Source organism: Hyperoodon ampullatus, assembly GCF_949752795.1.
Source record: "Hyperoodon ampullatus genome assembly, chromosome: 7".
Taxonomy (NCBI): Eukaryota; Metazoa; Chordata; class Mammalia; order Artiodactyla; family Ziphiidae; genus Hyperoodon; species Hyperoodon ampullatus.
Window position 1 is genome coordinate 58,397,448 of NC_136920.1, and position 19,584 is coordinate 58,417,031.

General features: G+C 37.1%; 1 protein-coding gene across 1 annotated transcript in view; it reads left to right on the plus strand.

Annotated features, from left to right (window-relative positions):
• The window catches only part of PGM2L1 (phosphoglucomutase 2 like 1), a 60,939-nt gene extending 41,841 nt beyond the window's left edge, over positions 1 to 19,098 (plus strand). Inside the window, exons 5-14 of the mRNA XM_079707894.1 lie at positions 2,269 to 2,352; positions 6,983 to 7,176; positions 8,030 to 8,219; positions 8,779 to 8,876; positions 9,583 to 9,763; positions 11,699 to 11,792; positions 12,118 to 12,247; positions 12,480 to 12,669; positions 16,695 to 16,828; positions 18,978 to 19,098. Of these exons, the coding sequence (XP_079564020.1) occupies positions 2,269 to 2,352; positions 6,983 to 7,176; positions 8,030 to 8,219; positions 8,779 to 8,876; positions 9,583 to 9,763; positions 11,699 to 11,792; positions 12,118 to 12,247; positions 12,480 to 12,669; positions 16,695 to 16,828; positions 18,978 to 19,080 (1,398 nt within the window). The 3' untranslated portion in view covers positions 19,081 to 19,098. The remainder of the gene's footprint in view (positions 1 to 2,268; positions 2,353 to 6,982; positions 7,177 to 8,029; positions 8,220 to 8,778; positions 8,877 to 9,582; positions 9,764 to 11,698; positions 11,793 to 12,117; positions 12,248 to 12,479; positions 12,670 to 16,694; positions 16,829 to 18,977) is intronic.
• The last annotated feature ends 486 nt before the right edge of the window (positions 19,099 to 19,584 follow it).

Below are 19,584 nucleotides of genomic sequence, written 5' to 3' on the forward strand. Positions count from 1 at the left end.
TTTTACCAGTATCACTCCCTCTGGGACAGCTTCATCCCTTTCATCACAACCACATCCTTCATTTATATCCATACATTGACCTTCACTAAGCTCATCTGCTTGCACATTTAGAGTCTCTTGAATGACAGCAGTGTCAACGTTCCCGGTTATTTCTTCTATAACTCCATTTATGGTCGATTCAAATGTCACTTCCACTGTTATCACTTTTGTTTCTTTGCTGCACTTTCATCTTTTTTGGCCAGTTCCTTCTTTCAGTTATCCATTTTTGCAAAATTGTCAAATGGGTATATCACTGGGAGATGAGGCAACACAACTACATGCTTTGCTGTCTGTGAGAGAGCTGACTAACAGATGCACAGTGACCAATCACTGACAGACTTGATGACATGATTGGTTACTAATCATGATGGATCTCTTATATACATAATTATTTCAGATGGAAGAGCTAGCAGCCAGGTTTATACTTGATGCAGTTACTCACAGTATAGCATGGTAACTAAAATTTGAGCATGTTGTTGGGAGACTGGTATTATTTAACTAAAATATGGTATCAGAAATTCATGTATACTGGAACTTTGCAAAGCAAGGACTGTCTGTATTTAAAACTGAGCAACAATGAAAACAATAAATAGCAAAAACTATGGGATATAGCTAAAGCCCTACTTAAAGGGAAATTTATAGTCTTAATGAATATATTAGGAAAAAAATTTTTAGAATAACGAGCTAAGACTTTAACTTTGTATGTTAGAACCAAAACAGAATAAATCCAAATAAAATAAAAGAAATAATAAAGATATGAGGAAAAATCAATTAAATAGAAAATAAAGAAAAGAGTGTATCAACAAAAGTGAGAGTTGGCTCTCTGAAGAGACAATTAATAAAATAGACAAAGCCTTTTGGCAAGGATGCTGAAGAAAAAAAAGACAAAGAAAGTAAAAAAGTGAATAATAAATACATAGCTATTAAGAAAATCACAATATTCTGAATAACATAGTGCAAATAAATGTGAAACTTAGGAGAATTGGCCAATTTTCTAGAATAATTAATACATCAAAACTGATAAGAAATAGAAAACCTGAATAGACCTATAACCACTAAAGAAATTGGACTGGTTTTTATTTATCTTCTCAAAATAAAAATGCCAGATTCACATGATTTTGTGGACAAGTTTTACCAAATGTTTGACCATTAGATAATGTCTCTATAAACTGTTACTAGTGATTTATTGGAAATATATGGAGTGGCTCAAAGAATTGAAGGAATTTCTAAACAATTAGCTCTAACGAATGACAGAAACCAGGGAGGGCCCAGAAATGTAGAACATTTATGTAGGAGTCTGCCACTGGGTTACCATTTCCAGCTGTAACTATGTGTTGGCCTTCCTCTCTTATTGCAGGTAGATTTGCTCTAGCTGCTAGGGAAGTTATCTTTAGCACCCTTTATCACCATGTCTTTGAGTCAAAAGACAATCTTCCTTGACTACCTATAGCAGAGACATCTTAGAGAAAGACTCTGACCAGGCTTGGATTGTGAGCCAGTCTCTGAGTTAAATCATTAAGGGAATAGGTTACTCTAGTCAGATCAGGGTCACGTGTCCACCCGCCCACGGCCAGGAGGAGAGAAGTTGGATGTGATGGAAGAAGGAATATGGGGAACATCTTAGGCAAATAAATAATAACTGCAAAGAAAAAGGAAAATTCAACCTGGGAATTAACTTTGGGGGAGATGGTAAATTGACCTTTATATGCTATAGAGGCCACAGAGTATATGTAAAGATCTTCAAATTGGAAGGCAAGAGACCTAAGTTCTTCTCTTATATATTCTCCCTTATGATTATATAATGTTGGATAAACAGTATACAGTGTTTAAAATATGTAAAATATGATACATTAGATGATTTCTTAAATTTACTTCCAGGTCTAATATTTTATGATTATATTCCCCTCTCATATCTCCAGAGTCTTGTGGAGTATCTGGCATATAATAGGTGTTTGTTAAATATTTGTTAAATGAACAAAATAATTATAGGACTAAGTTAAATGAGACTAGAGAGGGAAAAAAACCATTCAGTCTAACAGTTAGGTCGTTACTGATGACCTAATATTTAGGTGGCTTTAGTTATATCCCACCCAAGGAACCTGGAGTTGATTATTGAGGTTTTAGGCTATTTATATCTTAATGTCTTTTCCAGTTATTTAATCAAAGTTATTCTTATGTCAAACGTATGAGTAGCTAAGAAACAAATATTTATTGTTATTGGTTTTTTAGCCATATGCAGTCCAGGAGCTCAAAGCAGTTGCAGGTGTGATGATTACTGCATCTCACAACCGCAAAGAAGACAATGGATACAAGGTAAACCTTGGACTACTCATCTTTGGTCATTTCATAGTTCTTATTTTATTTAAATAATATGTGCTGAGTATATTTTCTACAGTGGAGAGCAGGATTAGACATTGGGAACAGAAAGATAAAAACATTGAGGCTACCCCTCAAAGAATGTGTATCCCTAATGGCCCTTATTACGTTTCAATATGTACTATTACAATAGTCTCTTCAATGGTCTTTTTACTTCTGATATCTTACTGCCTTTGATTTCCCCAACCCATCCCAAATCCACCCTCTCTACCATTTCAGAAATAAAGTCATTTTGTACCAAGAACTTAAAGAATAAATGGGAGTTTGATGGAAGAGAGCCAGAGGAATAGTATCTTGACCTCATTCTCCTCTCCCTCCAACCTTCTGCTGGGACTCCCTATTGGCCACAGGATCTATTTGATGTGTCAGGCTTCATGGCAGAAAGCAGGGTGGGGAAGGGTGAAGAGTGGCTCTGGAGGGGCAAACAGAAGATATGGCACAGTATTGAACCAGTGTTTGGGGCTCCTAGCTGACGAGTCCATGATCTTATATTCTTTGTTCATCTTGTGTAGGGAGACTCCAGGCACACTAAGCTCTGTTTTACTGGGGAAAAGAATATTTAATCCTAATCTAAGATTTTGGCCCTGGCCAGCTAAATGGATAGTGTTACCATTTATAGAGGCAGGGAAGAATCATAATTAATTAGTTTTGGACATAATTAAGTCCGAGGGATTTGTGGGTCAAACAGGCAGCAATGACTTGTAGGCAGTTGAATATGTAGATGTGTTGCTCAGGGGAGAAATCTGCGCTGAAGTTACAGATTTTGGGATCACCGTACATATTGTATTAGAGCATATAAGAATATTTGGAAATTCTTTATTTGGATGAGCAGCCCAGAGACAGTGTAGGTTAGAAAAAGAGGTCAAGAATGGAACCCTAGGGAATATCTACTTCAAGTGAAGGGAGAAAGAAGAGGAGCTGGAGATAGGACAAAGACCGGAAGAGGCTGGTATGATAAAAACGAAAGAGGTGGGCTTCCCTGGTGGCGCAGTGGTTGAGGGTCCGCCTGCCGACGCAGGGGACGCGGGTTCGTGCCCCGGTCCGGGAGGATCCCACATGCGCGGAGCGGCTGGGCCCGTGGGCCGTGGCCGCTGAGCCTGCGCATCCGGAGCCTGTGCTCAGCAGCGGGAGGGGCCACAACAGTGAGAGGCCCGCGTACTGCGGGTTTGAAACCTATCTCTGCCACTCAGAAGCTTTGTAACCTAAGGCAAGTTACTTAATTTCTCTGTGCTTTAGTTTCTCCATCTACAAACTGAGAATAATAATAGAACCAGCATCATAGGGTGAGAGTAAGGATTAAGGGAGATGGTGCATGAAAAATGCTTAGTATAGTGTCTGGCTCCAGTAAATAATAAATGTTACCTATTGTTTTTATTCTTATCTATAGATGCACTGTCCAAGCTGATAGCCACCAGCTACCTATGGCTATCGAACACTTAAAATATGACTAGTCTGAACTGAGATGTGCTGTAAGTGTAAAATACACACCAGATTTCAGACAGTTAATACAATAAAAGAATGTAATGTAAATATGACTTGCATTGTGGCTCACATTATATATCTGTGGCCCTGCTGAGCTATAAAATAAATTTCTAGATGTGAAACTTCTGAGTCAAAGGGACTATGAAATAAAATTTGTCATTCTCTATTCAAGGTGGTGGTTCTAATTGATACTCTCACCACCAATATTAAGGTCTTTATCCCACACGGTCCATTATTGTATTATCAAACTTTTTCATCTTTGCCAATCAGATATGTGGAAATGTTATGTTTAATCTGTACCTGTCTTATGAGTAAGGTTGAGCTTCTTTTCATGCATTTATATGATATTTGTGTTCCCTTTCCTGAAAAGTCTGTTTAAGGTTTTGCCCATTTTTTCTTGGGTAGTTGCTCTTTTCCTTGTTGATTTGTAGGAACTCCAAAGTAGCTCTTGGTCATCTGTTTTTCAGATATTTTCCCCCCATATTATCATTTGCCTTTTGACTTTATTTATGATATTTTTCCATGCATGGTATTATGGTCTTTTTTTTCCATCTGGAAAAATTATTTTGGCATTTTTATTGGTATCATATTTCATTTGTACATTAATTTAGGAAGCTTCAATATTTTTGTCATATTATGGAGTCTCTTTATTCAAGAACAGAATGTATCTTTCTATTCTTCCAAGACTTCTTTTAGACCCTTCAGTAACATTTTATTTTTCTTTTAATTAATTAATTAATTTATTTATTTTTGGCTGTGTTGGGTCTTCGTTTCTGTGCGAGGGCTTCCTCTAGTTGTGGCAAGCGGGGGCCACTCTTCATCGCGGTGCGCGGGCCTCTCACTATTGTGGCCTCTCTTGTTGCGGAGCACAGGCTCCAGACGCGCAGGCTGAGTAGTTGTGGCTCACGGGCCTAGTTGCCCTGCGGCATGTGGGATCTTCCCAGACCAGGGCTCGAACCCGTGTCCCCTGCATTAGCAGGCAGATTCTCAACCACTGCGCCACCAGGGAAGCCCCTTCAGTAACATTTTAAAGATTTTTTATCTTTTACATTTCTTTTTAAGTTTATTCCTGGGTATATTTTGTGGCATGGATTTTTCTGTTACTAAATCAGGTAGGGCTACTTTCTGCTGCAGGTTCAGAAAACCCACAAAAGTGGCTTAAGCTGATAGGAATTTATTTTTCTCACATAACAAAAAATCCAGAAGTATGTGGCTGCTGGCATGGTTCTGTAGCTCAGCGTTGTCGGGTCTGGCACCTCTGCAGTTTTTTTGGCCTTTTCTTCAAGCATGGCCATTATATGTGTTGCTGTTCCTCTAGGCATCACATTCACTTACAAGGCAGGGAGGAAAGGCCAAGATGTTTTTTTCTCATGTTATATAAATTTTCATAAAGAGCTTTCAGGGCCTATTGACAGAGTGTTGTTGGTTGCTTGGAATGTGGGAGCATCCTTTAAGAGCAATTTTTGGTTTTGTTTTTTAAATTTCTGCAGGAAACGCAGGCGTTTCACTGACTGGGAGCAATTTCTGTGTCAATTTAGATCTCAGATTTGAAATTTTTTAATCACCCAGAACTTAGGAAGAAACAGACATGCTTCCTCATCATCTTTCAATAATAGTGGGCAGAACTTTTTCTATTCTACGTTTCCACTAAGAGGGGCATCTCAGTTCCAATTCCCTACCTTCCACATGGGCATTAAAACTCAGGAGCCGATATAAAAAAAAAACAACCAAACAAAAAAAAAACCCCAAAACTCAGGAGTCAGATAAACGAACAGTTCCCAAACCCCAGGTGGCCACAGCGTCAACCCACAGCTTTATCACTCTGGTTTTCTATTCTTTCCTTTTTTCCCACTGCCTGGAGTTTTCCCTTTCCTTCTTGTGAACCAAACTGCATTTTAGATAATACTTTTTCTACTTTAGCTAGCATTTTGAGGTGTTTACAGAGTGAGAATTTTTAGGTCATGTAGTCTACCATATTGCTTGATACAGAGTTTTGTACATAGTATATATTCAAAAGTATTCTTCTTTCCTTCATTCAGGACGCAGTAGAAGGGATTCATGTCAAATACATGGGAGAAGTTGGTATAGATATTCTCTAAGCAGAGTCCCTTCTAACCTTGAGATCCTGTGAATTATAGAAATACATTTTCTTGCTTTTTTGTTAACTGTTCCTACTGTCTTGTTGATCGGGCTACTTGACAAACTGACAACTTAATGAAATGTATTTTCATTAAATACTGAAAATACATATACTGAAATGTGTATGGAATAATTAGCATGTTAACTATCTTTCCTGGAATAGACTTTATTGAGTGTGACATAAATTCTACTTTAATTTATAGCTGAAAAATAATTTCTTCTTTATCATATAAAAGAACCATTTTATAATGCTAAAATTTCATAGTATCAAGTTTCATGGATACTCCATGGTTTCTTAGATCTTCTTTAGTATATATTTAGCTATAGATCTAAGATTATGATTGTACATTATGGTATATGCATATTTTAACATTGTCGTAGTGATGCCCCAATTATATTTTACTTGTATTGTTATTAAAGTATACTTCTAAATGAGAAAATAATACTGGATCATTTTATTGAAAAGTCCCTGTGGAATCATTACTATCAATATCCTTAGGTATTTATTAAGTTAGTCCAGTGTTGACATTTTCTACTTGATTAATTTGGTATGCTTCTTTTTATTTATTTATTTATTTTTGGCTGTGTTGGGTCTTTGTTGCTGTGCACGGGCTTCTCATTGCGGTGGCCTCACCTGTTGCAGAGCATGGGCTCTAGGTGCACAGGCTTCAGTGGTTGTGGCATGTGGGCTCAGTAGTTGTGGCTCGCGGGCTCTAGAGCACAGGCTCAGTAGTTGTGCACGGGCTTAGTTGCTCCGCGGCATGTGGGATCTTCCCGGACCAGGGCTTAAACCCGTGTCCCCTGCATTGGCAGGCGGATTCTTAACCACTGCACCACCAGGGAAGTCCAGGTATGCTTCTTTTTAAAGTCAAATATCTCTACTGTAGCTAAGAAAACATATGGCCAACATTTCAAGTAATTATAGCTGTGTTTACCTATCATCTAGGTTTATTGGGAAAACGGTGCTCAGATCACATCTCCTCATGACAAAGAAATTCTGAAATGTATAGAAGAATGTGTGGAACCCTGGAATGGTTCCTGGAATGATAATTTAGTGGATACCAGCCCACTGAAGAGAGATCCTCTGCAGGACATTTGTAGGAGATACATGGAAGATCTGAAAAAGATCTGTTTTTACAGGTATCCAAGTGGGAATATAGGATAATATTACCTTAGCATAAGATTAACAAATAAGAGAAAGCAATAGGGATAAAAATGTGTTGACTATTCATTATATTAAAATTATCGTTAAATACTACTATTCATAATAGTTAAAAAGTAGAAATAACACAAACATTCAAATACTCATTAACTGATGAATGGATAAATAAAATGTAGTGTATCCATACAATGAAATATTATTCAGCAGTGAAAAGAAATGAAGTACTGTTGCATACTACAACATGGATAAACTTTTAAAATAGGCTAAGTGAAGGAAGCCAGTCACAAAGGACCACATGTTGTATGGTTACATTGATATGAAATGTCCAGTGTAGGCAAATCTATAGAGATAGAAACAGAAAGTGTATTTAGTGCTACCTATGGCTGGGAAAAATGGGAGGATTAGGGTGTGGTGGCTATGGGGTATGGAGTTTTTTGGTGGGTAATGAGAATGTTTTAAAATTGATTATGGTAATGGTTGAACAACTCTGTGAATATAGTGAAAGCCATTCAATTGTATACTATCGATGGATGAATTTATAGTATATTAATTAACTCTCAATAAAGCTGTTAAAAATTATAGCTGAATATATGTATTCACTCTATATAAGGTAAGGAAATTTCCTCTAAAATTTGATTTTTCCTTACCTATTTCCATATTTCTGTAACTATTCCATAAATAGCTAACACTATTTTTAGAAAATATCATGGCTTGTTGAATATATTTTCCTTATTCTAGCAAAATAAATTTTAGCTTTTTCTCTAGATTATTTTAATTATACCACAAGTAGTGAGTTTTATGATATTGACTGAATGATATTTTCCTTTACAGGGAATTAAACTCAAAGACCACCTTGAAATTTGTACATACATCTTTTCATGGAGTCGGACATGACTATGTGCAGTTGGCTTTTCAAGTATTTGGTTTTAAGCCTCCAATTCCAGTACCAGAACAAAAAGATCCTGATCCAGACTTTTCTACTGTTAAATGCCCAAATCCTGAAGAAGGGGAATCTGTGCTGGTATATTTTTTCTATATTTAAATTATTATTAGTGTATTAAACTTTATCATATAGCTAGAACTCTTTGACAATTCAAAGATTACTTACAAAAGCAAAAAACACTTTAGTTTACATCTTTTAAATTATATTAGAGCCATATATTCTGTTTTGTTTGAAATCTCTATGGTGGATATCCCTACTTCTAGGCTTATTTTAAATTTAGCCAAACCAGATTAGCAGATGCAGACTATTATATATAGAATGGATAAACAACAAGGTCCTACTTGTATAGCACTTGTATAGCACAGGGGACTATATTCAATATCCTGTGATAAACCATAATGGAAAAGAATATGAAAAAGAATGTATATATATGTATAACTGAATCACTTTGCTGTACAGCAGAAATCAATGCAACATTGTAAATCAACTATACTTCAGTAAAATAAAGTAAAAAAAAAATTTAGCCAAACTAAGTTCCTTCTAGAATTCGTATCACTAACATAGTGCCTACATTTAGGAATATTACATTGAATTTAACATCTTCAATGCAATCCAGCTTTTTGGGTCACCATTTCAGGAACTTTCTTTGAGACTGGCAGAGAAAGAAAATGCCCGGATAGTGCTAGCCACAGATCCTGATGCAGACCGACTGGCAGTGGCAGAACTTCAGGAGAAGTAAGTAAAACCTCTTATTTGATGAAAAGCTTAAACTTTGACAAATAGTTTTTGATTTTAAGTCTTATAGGCTCATTGGAAATAATAAAAAAAAAAATAAGAAAATAAATCTCCCATAAGCCTACTATCCAGAGATAACCACCTAGATTGATATTTTGACATTTCCTTCCTATGTTATCTCTATTCAAATATTTAAGATATATTTGTTTTTTATAAAATTGTAATCATACTATATATAGTTTTGTATCTTGATTATTTCTAGTTAATATTGTACTGTGAGCATTTTTCTCTGTCCTTAAATATTGTTTAAAATATTCATTTTTAAACTGGCATAGTATCGCAACAGATTGCTTTATCAGTGTAATCATTTCCTAATCATGGTCCTTTTGGTTGCTGTGTATTTTTGCCATTATAATGTGGTGACAAATGTCTTTACATAAAGAGGACATCATATTATAACGTATTTCTCATTAAGTAAGAAAATAAAAGTAACAGCATAATAATTTTTCAAAGTACTTTGCTGCCATTCCTACCCTAAGCTCTCCCTGGTCAGTTAGAGAAGTAGTAGTAAATGTTTTCTCAAAAATCCCATACAGTAGTTTTTGGGTTTTCCTGTGTGAATGATGGTAATTTGTAGGTCCTGGGGTCAAGGAGTTTTAATGAGAAGTTATAAAGGTCTTGACTTGAATTTTCATTCTCTCTACAGTGGTGATTGGAAAGTTTTCACAGGGAATGAGTTGGCAGCTTTGTTTGGGTGGTGGATGTTTGATTGCTGGATGAAAAATAAATCAAGAAATGCTGATGTGAAGAACATTTATATGTTAGCCACCACAGTCTCTTCCAAAATTTTGAAGGCAATTGCACTAAAAGAAGGATTTCACTTTGAAGTAAGAATAGATAATATCTCTGTGCTCCTTTTCTAAACCTATTTCTATAAATTAAAGCCATCTTCCCACCAAAACTGACTTTTATTGATTTCATTTCTAATTCCCTCTTTTTTTCTAATTCTGTTAACACTTTAATCTTTTTGATTGTTTAGTAACGTTGAGCCAAATTCATCCTGTATGTGAGTTTCTGAAACTAAGATAGGACGTTCTTTAAAAATTGCCTTAATGCTTACTATTCCATACAACAGTATCTGGCTTCCATACTGAGAAAATCTGGCTCCGAGTGACCTCATCAATCACATAAACTCCACTCCAAAAAATTGTAGGTGTCATTGACTGCATGTTTAGGCTCTTCAAGTTCAGTCTTAAGAAACTTTAAGTAGTCTCCTAGATTGCAAATTAAGACCCAGTGATTCTACATCCAAAAAACAAATAATGACTCTCTCTCAGCACAGATCATTAACCTTTGTGAGCCTCGGGCAGTTAAACTGACCACTTTTATAGCTACTGGGACTGACACCAATTAAGTTACTTTTCCTCTGCCAACTTTGCCAAACATCAGTGAAAAAGTCACCTCTGGGCATTTTTCTTGAGCCACAATCAAGCTACAGGTCTTAACACTAATTGGCTAACTAAAAGAAAATTGAACCTTCCTTAATGAAATAGAACTTCCAGTCTCTGGCTTTCTAAAGTACAAATAGCAAAATAGAAGAAATTGAAAATTTATTCAAACCTAAAATTCTGAATTACTCTAATGTTAACCTTTTCCTTGTAGGAAGAAAAATGTATAATGAGCACAAAAGAGAAAAAAGAACATGATTCTAAAGACCTATTTATAAATGTGCCTCCTTGTTTTTGTTGGGGATGGGGTGCTGCAGAGATTTTTGGCTTTTTTTTTTTTCCAGTGAGGAGGTAGAGAGGTGAATGAGAAATCTTAAATTAGTAATGGAGAGCTCCAGAGTCACTGTGTATTACATGCTCTTTCTGTTGACTCTAAAAGAGTTCATGTCTTTAAAATGAACAGTAGTTCATCAGATGAAAAGTCCTCAAATCTAATTTCCAAAGAAGGACTTAGTCACTTTTTGATGGTTTTATTTGGGCCATGCTGTTATGGTAAAAGTACACTTGGTTCAAGTATATGTTGTGATAATGTTAAAAACGTATCATTAAAAAGCTTTGGGCTTCCCTGGTGGCACAGTGGTTGAGAGTCTGCCTGCCGATGCAGGGGACACGGGTTCGTGCCCCGGTCTGGGAAGATCCCACATGCCGCGGAGCGGCTAAGCCCGTGAGCCATGGCTGCTGAGCCTGCGCGTCCGGAGCCTGTGCTCTGCAACGGGAGAGGTCACAACAGTGAGAGGCACGGGTACCGCAAAAAAAAAAAAAAAAAAAAAAAAAACTTTAACGCCTTTGATTGCTCAGATGGACTAAATTACAACCTTCATAGGCACTTTTATATTAGTGCTTATAATACAGCTTAAAGGACAATTTCTAAGGAGTGTAATTGAATCCTGGCTTCATCTCTTATATGCAGTGTAATCTTGGGCAAATTTATTGAACCTCTGAGCCTCTGTTTCAGCAACAGAGTTTTTGTGAGCATTAAAAGCAGCTGTTACAGTGCTTGATAAATAGCAGATGGTCATAATATATGTGTGTATTTATGTTACTTTGTGACTTTATGCATCACCACTTATTGGATTATATATCGTGGATTACATCACCTATTTCTGTGCTCGATAAAATGGTAGGTCATCAGTGACGACAGTGTGTGTATCTGTGCCCTTTATGACTATATGTTTACCACTATATAAATCTTTGTGGTGAAGACCATAACAGAAGATCACTATGGAAGTGTTATGTGCATTTAGTGACAGACTTTTCTCATATGTATTTTTATGAGAGAGTCACTTAACTAGAATGGCCTCCTCTGCATTTCAGGAAACGTTACCAGGTTTTAAATGGATTGGAAGTAGGATAAAAGACCTTCTGGAAAATGGGAAAGAAGTCCTTTTTGCATTTGAAGAGTCTATTGGTATGTAGTAAATATTAAAATATTTGAAATTTGAATGAGAGCATTTTTTTAAATTAATTCTGTACAGAGGAGTTTTTGTCATCTGGTTTTGCATTTTGAGTTAAAAAAAAAACCACCGCGAACTCCAAAATGTGTAGATACATTTCTCATCAGGAAAAAAAAAAAAAAAAAGACCTTAAAGGTCCCCTAAATACCTGCAGTATCGGTGGGTTTCATTTATTACTAGGCTTTTAAATTCATTGGTCCTTCTGAAGAAATGTAAAACTATTGAAATTATATATAGGCTTGTGTTTTCCTTCTTTTTAAAGATGTTTTTAATTCTTAGGTTTTCTGTGTGGAACTTCAGTTTTGGATAAGGATGGGGTGAGTGCAGCCGTTGTTGTTGCTGAGATGGCATCTTACCTGGAAACCATGAATATAACATTGAAACAACAACTGATTAAGGTTTATGAAAAGTAAGTTCTACTATTAGGAATTTCACATTCTAATTTTTTTACTGTTTTGGTGCTACTTTTAACCTTCTAAATTTATTTTTGAGGAATAGTCATTCCTTTTTAAAAAGTACTAAAATTGTCTGCATTAAGGACTGCCACTTTCTACATAACACTGTAATAGGTTTGTCTTTAATACATACTTTCCTAAAGAGTGAGTTGAAATCTGATTTTAACACTTTAAATCTCTGTGCAGATATGGTTATCATATTGCAAAAACTTCATATTTCTTGTGTTATGATCCAACTACCATCAAAAGTATATTTGAAAGGCTTCGCAATTTTGATTCTCCAAAAGAATACCCAAAGTTTTGTGGGACATTTGCTATATTGCATATACGAGATGTTACCACTGGATATGATAGCAGCCAGCCTAATAAGAAATCAGTAAGTACCTATTTTTTTTTTAATTTTCAACAATTTGTGATAACTCATACTACAGTAAAATAGTTGAAGGTCAAGCCTGTGAGTTTCTTGAAACTAGGGTCCATTGTTTTTCTCCAGAGCAGTTGTAAGTTCACCAACTGGCTCTGACTCCCATACTGTCCTCATCACTCCCCCAACTGTATGCTACCCTTGTGGGTGGGGAGCGGGAAGGAGAATGAGAGAGACAGAAAGAGAAAGTGAGGGAGAGGAAAGGTGTGATGATGCTAAATAATGTTGAAAATAAAGTCTAAAAGCCCATAATTTTATCATATGATATCACTTATATGTGGAATCTAAAAAATTATGCAAATGAGCATATTACAAAACAGAAACAGACTCACAGACATAGAAAACAAACTTTTGGTTATGAAAGGGGAAGTGGGGGAGGGATTAATTAGGAGTTTGGAATTAAAATATATACACTACTATATATAAAATAGATAACCAAAAAGGACCTACTGTATAGCACAGGGAACTATACTCAATGTCTTGTAATAACCTATAATGGAAAAGAATCTAAAAAAGAACATATATATATATATACATATATAGCTGTACACCTGGAACTAACACACATTGTAAATCAGCTATATTTCAATAAAAAATTTTTAAATAAAATTAAAATTTTTTAAAATTTTAATGTTTTACCTAATCATCTTAGCACCTAAAAATAAATAAATAAATAAATGCTTATAATTTCAAAGCTATTCATCTTTCTAGTTTTAACTTCCCTTTTCAACTTTATTCCCTATACCTCCAGCCAAATGGAATAACTTATAGTTTCTTACATATATACATTAAAAATTTTTTTTCTATTTTTGCTCAGGCTTTTTCCTCAGTCTACCTTTTCTTCCTACTGCTGCAGATCCACACTTTAGCCATTTTAAGACTTCATGCAAATGTCACCTCCTCCACATACCCTCCAGGTCCCATAATCCGATATCATCCTCCTGAGGTTTCATTATATATTGTGCCTTCCTCTTGTCATTTATCACTTTCCATCTTATGTTATCATTGTCTTGTTCATGGCAGATCCATTTCTAATATAGCTTTATGCCTGTCAAAGCTCCTGCCTACATAGTGGGTGCTCAACTAATATTTAAAAGCCCTATAGATTGCTGATTATATTTATTTTGTTATTGTTATGATTACAATTATTAGCCTAAATTTCTATATATAATTTCTGATGTTGTCTCAAGCTTCTAGGCGCATAATATATTTTGGGAAATCTGCAAGCCTTTTATGTAGAATACTACCCATATTCCCTTTGTGTATTTTCATCCAGTCAACAAAAATTAGTTCTCAGTTGTTATTCGGTGTGCACATATGTGTTTCTATTTTTCTGTCTTCGTAAACTAATTGAAAAGAACCAAATTTTTTGCTTCTTTTTATTTCTCTAACGTTGCTGTGGTTGGAATAGTTCTTGGTGTGATGCTTTTTTCCTCTTGAATCCCTTTAAAGTTTATGATATTTGTTATTCAAAGTGCTTTCCTATCTATTCTCCACTGATGCTTACAACAGTTTTGTAAGACTCCTAGTGTAGATATTTGTTAATCCCCTAAGGTCACACACAGTGACTGTCAAAGACTTCCTGAGTTCTTTCTTCTCCAACTTCAGATTGACATTAACTGTGTGTTCAACAGGCATTTATTAAAACCCTTCTGTGCTACAGGCACAGGCACACTGGCAATACAGTAATGACAAAGGCACTGTTTCTACACTCAGGAGTCTAGTGGGGAAATGGTCAAGTAAACAGTGGTTACTTTACAAAATGATAAGGGCTACTGGGGGTACATAAGGGTGCCATGGAAGAGCATAGGAAAGACCCTTACTCAGATTTGAGGGGCTTACAGAGGGCTTTGCAGAGGACTTCTGTGAGCTGAGTCCTAGAGTCTGGGTAGGAGTTATCCAAATGTGGGAGGAACAGAGGATGTTTCAGGCAAAGGGAACAGCAAGTGCTATGTCTGGAGGTGAGAAGGCATGTTTTCTTTCAAAGAACCACAAGGAGTTCTCTACAGTTGTAGTGTGGAGTGCAAAGAAGAATGGCCTGTGCAGTGAGTGGGTTAGAGAGGGGCAGACTTCCAGGGAGGGAGATCAGTTAGTACGCTGTTTCAGTAATCCAGATGAGAGATGATGGGAGCCTGAATGTAATATGATAGCAGTAGTGATGGAGAGAGCCAGACAAAATTGAGTTAAATAAAGGATAAAATCGACAGGACTTGCTAGTTGATGGCCTGTGAGTGGAAAAGAGGGAAGGAAGGTCTCTGTCTTAAGCAAGTAGTAGTACCACTGACTGAGAGAGGGATCTCACGGAGAGGACCAGGCTCGCTACACCTGAGGGAAGGCACCACTGTCAACCCTTCTGCCCTAGTACAACTGCCATGGGTCCCTCGAGATACCTTCACAGACCGATTTGTGATCCAGGAGGAGCACCAGTGTTAATCCATATATTTAATGTCAGTAAAGCTTCATTTCTTTTTTTTTTTTTTTTTGCGGTACGCGGGCCTCTCACTGTTGTGACCTCTCCCGTTGCAGAGCACAGGCTCCGAACACGCAGGCTCAGCGGCATTGGCTCACGGGCCCAGCTGCTCCGCGGCATGTGGGATCTTCCCAGACCGGGGCACGAACCCGTGTCCCCTGCATCAGCAGGTGGACTCTCAATCACTGCGCCACCAGGGATGCCCCAATAAAGCTTCATTTCATGTTTTAACTTTTAGGTTAAAAAAAATACATATATATTTTGCACCCCAGTGGGTTATTTTGCCTGTCCTCTAGGATATGTGCACTCTGCTTTGGAGACTACTGATAAACTATCTGTGAAAGTGCTTTGAAATTCTAAAGCACTTTGCAAACGTAGAGGCAGTTTGGACTTTGGTACAAATAGACCTGGCTTCAACTTCTTGCTCTGCCACTTAGCTGATTACCTTGAACAGGTCGTTTATTCTCTTTGAGCCTTGTCTGTAAATTGGCAGTAATATTTACTTTGCAGGATTATTGTTGAGGCCTGGAGATCATGTGTGTAAGGTATATAATCCAGTGCCTGTACAATTATAAATGTTTAGTAAATGGTACAGCTGTGAATTATTATGCATGTAATCTTTTGTATTTTACAATTCTTTTAAATATTTTTAAATTTTTAATTGCAGTTAAAAAAACATAAAATTTACCATCTTAACCTTTTTTTTAAATTTTTATTTTTTATTTATTTATTTTTGGCTGTGTTGGGTCTTTATTTCTGTGCGTGGGCTTTCTCTAGTTGCGGTGAGCGGGGGCCACTCTTCATCACGGTGTGCGGGCCTCTCACTGTCGCGGCCTCTCTTGTCACGGAGCACAGGCTCCAGACGCGCAGGCTCAGTAGTTGTGGCTCACGGGCCCAGCTGCTCCGCGGCATGTGGGATCTTCCCAGACCAGGGCTTGAACCCGTGTCCCCTGCATTGGCAGGCAGATTCTCAACCACTGCACCACCAGGGAAGCCCCATCTTAACCATTTTTAAGAGTACAGTTCAGGGCTTCCCTGGTGGCGCAGTGGTTGAGAGTCTGCCTGCCAATGCAGGGGACACAGGTTCGTGCCCCGGTCTGGGAGGATCCCACATGCTGTGGAGCGGCTGGGCCCGTGAGCCGTGGCCGCTGAGCCTGCGCGTCCGGAGCCTGTTCTCCGCAGCGGGAGAGGCCGCAGCAGTGAGAGGCCCGCGTACCGCAAAAAAAAAAAAAAAAAAAAAAAAAGTACAGTTCAGTAGTGTTAACCATATTCACATTGTTGTGCAACAGATCTCCAGAACTTTTTCATCTTGCTAAACTGAAACTCTGTACCCATTGAACAAGTCTCCATTTCCCCCTCCTGCTAGCCCTTGGCAACCACCCTCCTACTTTCTCTTTCTATGAATTTTGCTACTTTACACACCTCATATAAGTGGAATGTATTTTACAACTCTTAAAAACAAGAAAGGTACCAAGTGTAATTGAGCTGTTGTTGCATTTGTGCATAGGTGCTGCCTGTGAGTAAAAACAGCCAAATGATTACATTTACTTTTCAAAATGGCTGTGTTGCTACTCTTCGGACAAGTGGGACAGAACCAAAGATAAAGTATTATGCAGAGATGTGTGCGTCACCTGACCAGAGGTGAGAATTGACTTTTTAAATATTATATATATATATATATATATATATATATATATATATATAAGCTTTATTGAGGTGTAATTTACATTCAGCCATTTAAAGTATACAACAATGTTTCTTAATATATTCAGAGTTGTGGAAACATCACTATTATCAAGTTTAGAACATTTTCATCACCTCAGAAAGAAGCCCCATACCCATTCGCAGTCACTCTCCACTCCCCTCCTTCCCAGCCCTAGGCAACCACCGATCTACTATTTGTCATTATAGATTTGCTTCTTCTGGACATTTCATATAAATGGAATCATACAATATGTGGTCCTTAGTGACTGGCATCTTTACTTAGCATAATGTTTTCAAGGTTCATCCATGTTAGCGTGAATCAGTACTTTATTTCTTTTTTAAAAAATTTGTTATCATGGCTCAATGATATTCCACTGTATGGATATACCATATTTTTTTATCCGTTTATCAGAGGATGGACATTTGGGTTATTTCCACATTTTGGCTATTATGCATAATGGTGCTCTAAATGTTTGTGTTCAAGTTTTTGTGTGGACGTATATTTTCATTTCACTTGGATATATATCATATATATATAAGGAGTAGAATTGCTGGGTCATATGGTAGTTCTATGTTTAGCTTTTTGAGGAACTGCCAGACTGTTTTCCAAAGAGGCTGCATTATTTGGGAACTGAATTTTAATTTTTTAGTGAATTTATATTCTTGGGAAGGCTCTCTGAGCTTTAACTCTTTTTTTTTTTTTTTTTTTTTGCGGTACGTGGGCCTCTCACTGTTGTGGCCTCTCCCGTTGTGGAGCACAGGCTCCAGACGCGCAGGCTCAGCGGCCATGGCTCACGGGCCCAGCCGCTCTGCGGCATGTGGGATCTTCCCAGACCAGGGCACGAACCTGTGTCCCCTGCATCGGCAGGCAGACTCTCAACCACTGCGCCACCAGGGAAGCCCTGAGCTTTAACTCTTGATGAACATAAAGAATTGATCAACAAGTAGTTTGTTTATTGCCAAATTCTCATTTTCTACATATAGCATGATTTGACTTAATCTGGCCAATTAATATCCTTTTAGGAGTATGAATTGTGACTAAATTAACTTGACTTTAATAATATATTCAGAGGGTATTTAAACTTTTTAAACTTTCATAAGTAGTATCTCCTATAAGGTTGTCATTGATCAATATATATTTGGGAAGGAGATTTTTTTTGGAATTGCCTTCAGAGCCCAAGTTACATTATTTACTGTTTCCCTAATCTTTGTGTTTAGGAGCAGATTTTATTTCCTTTGGGGGAAAAAAATGACCTCCTGAAGTCATTCAGAGCAGAGTGTGAAGTAAAACATATTGAATAATGCTATCTTTGGTTAAGAATGAAGGTTGATTATTAAAGTAATAAAAATTGATTTGTTGTGTAGCTTGTAAAATGACTGTGAAGGCAGTTTTAAAGAGGCATTCCTAGAAATGTTTTGGGCAGTGGCACCTCTTCAGGTGAGAACTTTGAAGGGAATACTTGCTATTTTTTTTTTTTTTTTTTTTTTTTGCATTACGCGGGCCTCTCACTGTTGTGGCCTCTCCCGTTGCGGAGCACAGGCTCCGGACGCGCAGGCTTAGTGGCCATGGCTCACAGGCCCAGCCGCTCCGCAGCATGTGGGATCTTCCCGGACCGGGGCACGAACCCGTGTCCCCTGTATCGTCAGGTGGACTCTCAACCACTGCGCCACCAGGGAAGCCCTACTTGCTATTTTTTAAACACCTCATTTTTTTAGTCACATCTCAGGAAGCCATTTTATCTTAATACCTGATATTGGTGTTCTAAGCCATTAAATTATCTGATTCAGGAGAGATCTTTAGATATACTATAACTCATCCATGTTTCATGTACCAAGGAACTCCTTTTAATGCAGTTCAATTTCAGTTTGTGATAATGGTGTTTTCTGTGTGTGTGATTCCCCTCTTCCCACCTTTGGTCTCGTTTTGTTTTGTTTTGTTTTAACTGAGGGAATTTCTCTTTCGTTTACCAGTTGTTTAATCATCCCATCAGGTATATATATGCCCTCTTAAAAAGTTATAACAACTTGAACAAATTTTAAGGCTATGAAAATAAAGAACTTCAAAATTCTTAACCTTTTTCCTCAGTGACACTGCCTTACTAGAAGAGGAATTGAAGAAACTCATTGAAGCTTTGATTGAGAATTTTCTTGAGCCCAGGAAAAATGGACTGACCTGGCGTTCTGTGTAGTGTTCACCAGTACAGCATTGCTTTGCACTGGCCCATGGAACAGAACAACCAAGAACTTCATGCATTGAACTTGAGTTAGCATTCTCTCTCTGTCTCATCTGGCCGAGTTATCTTTTTCCTTTTCCTTTCTTTCTTTTTGGTTGGCTGACTAAACAAACTGTATACATTTGAAATGAAAAGGTCTGGAGAGAAGTGATTCAAATTTTTTCATAATCTTGAACAAAAATCATTACATTAAAAGTATTATGGTAACACGTCATTCTTCCTTCAACAGAAACAAAACAATACAAATGAGTTTTCTTATTAAAGTGTGATTAAGCTTAGTTCCATATTCTTGTAATTGTGTATAGCACTTTTTTTTTAAGGCAGATAAATGCTATATAATTGTAGAATTAGTTAAGGAAATTAATCCATAGAATTGGCAAGAAAATGGCATTGTTCCCAGTATACTATGGAAAAGTGTCATTGTTACATCACAGGTATTAACTTACAAATTAGAGTATT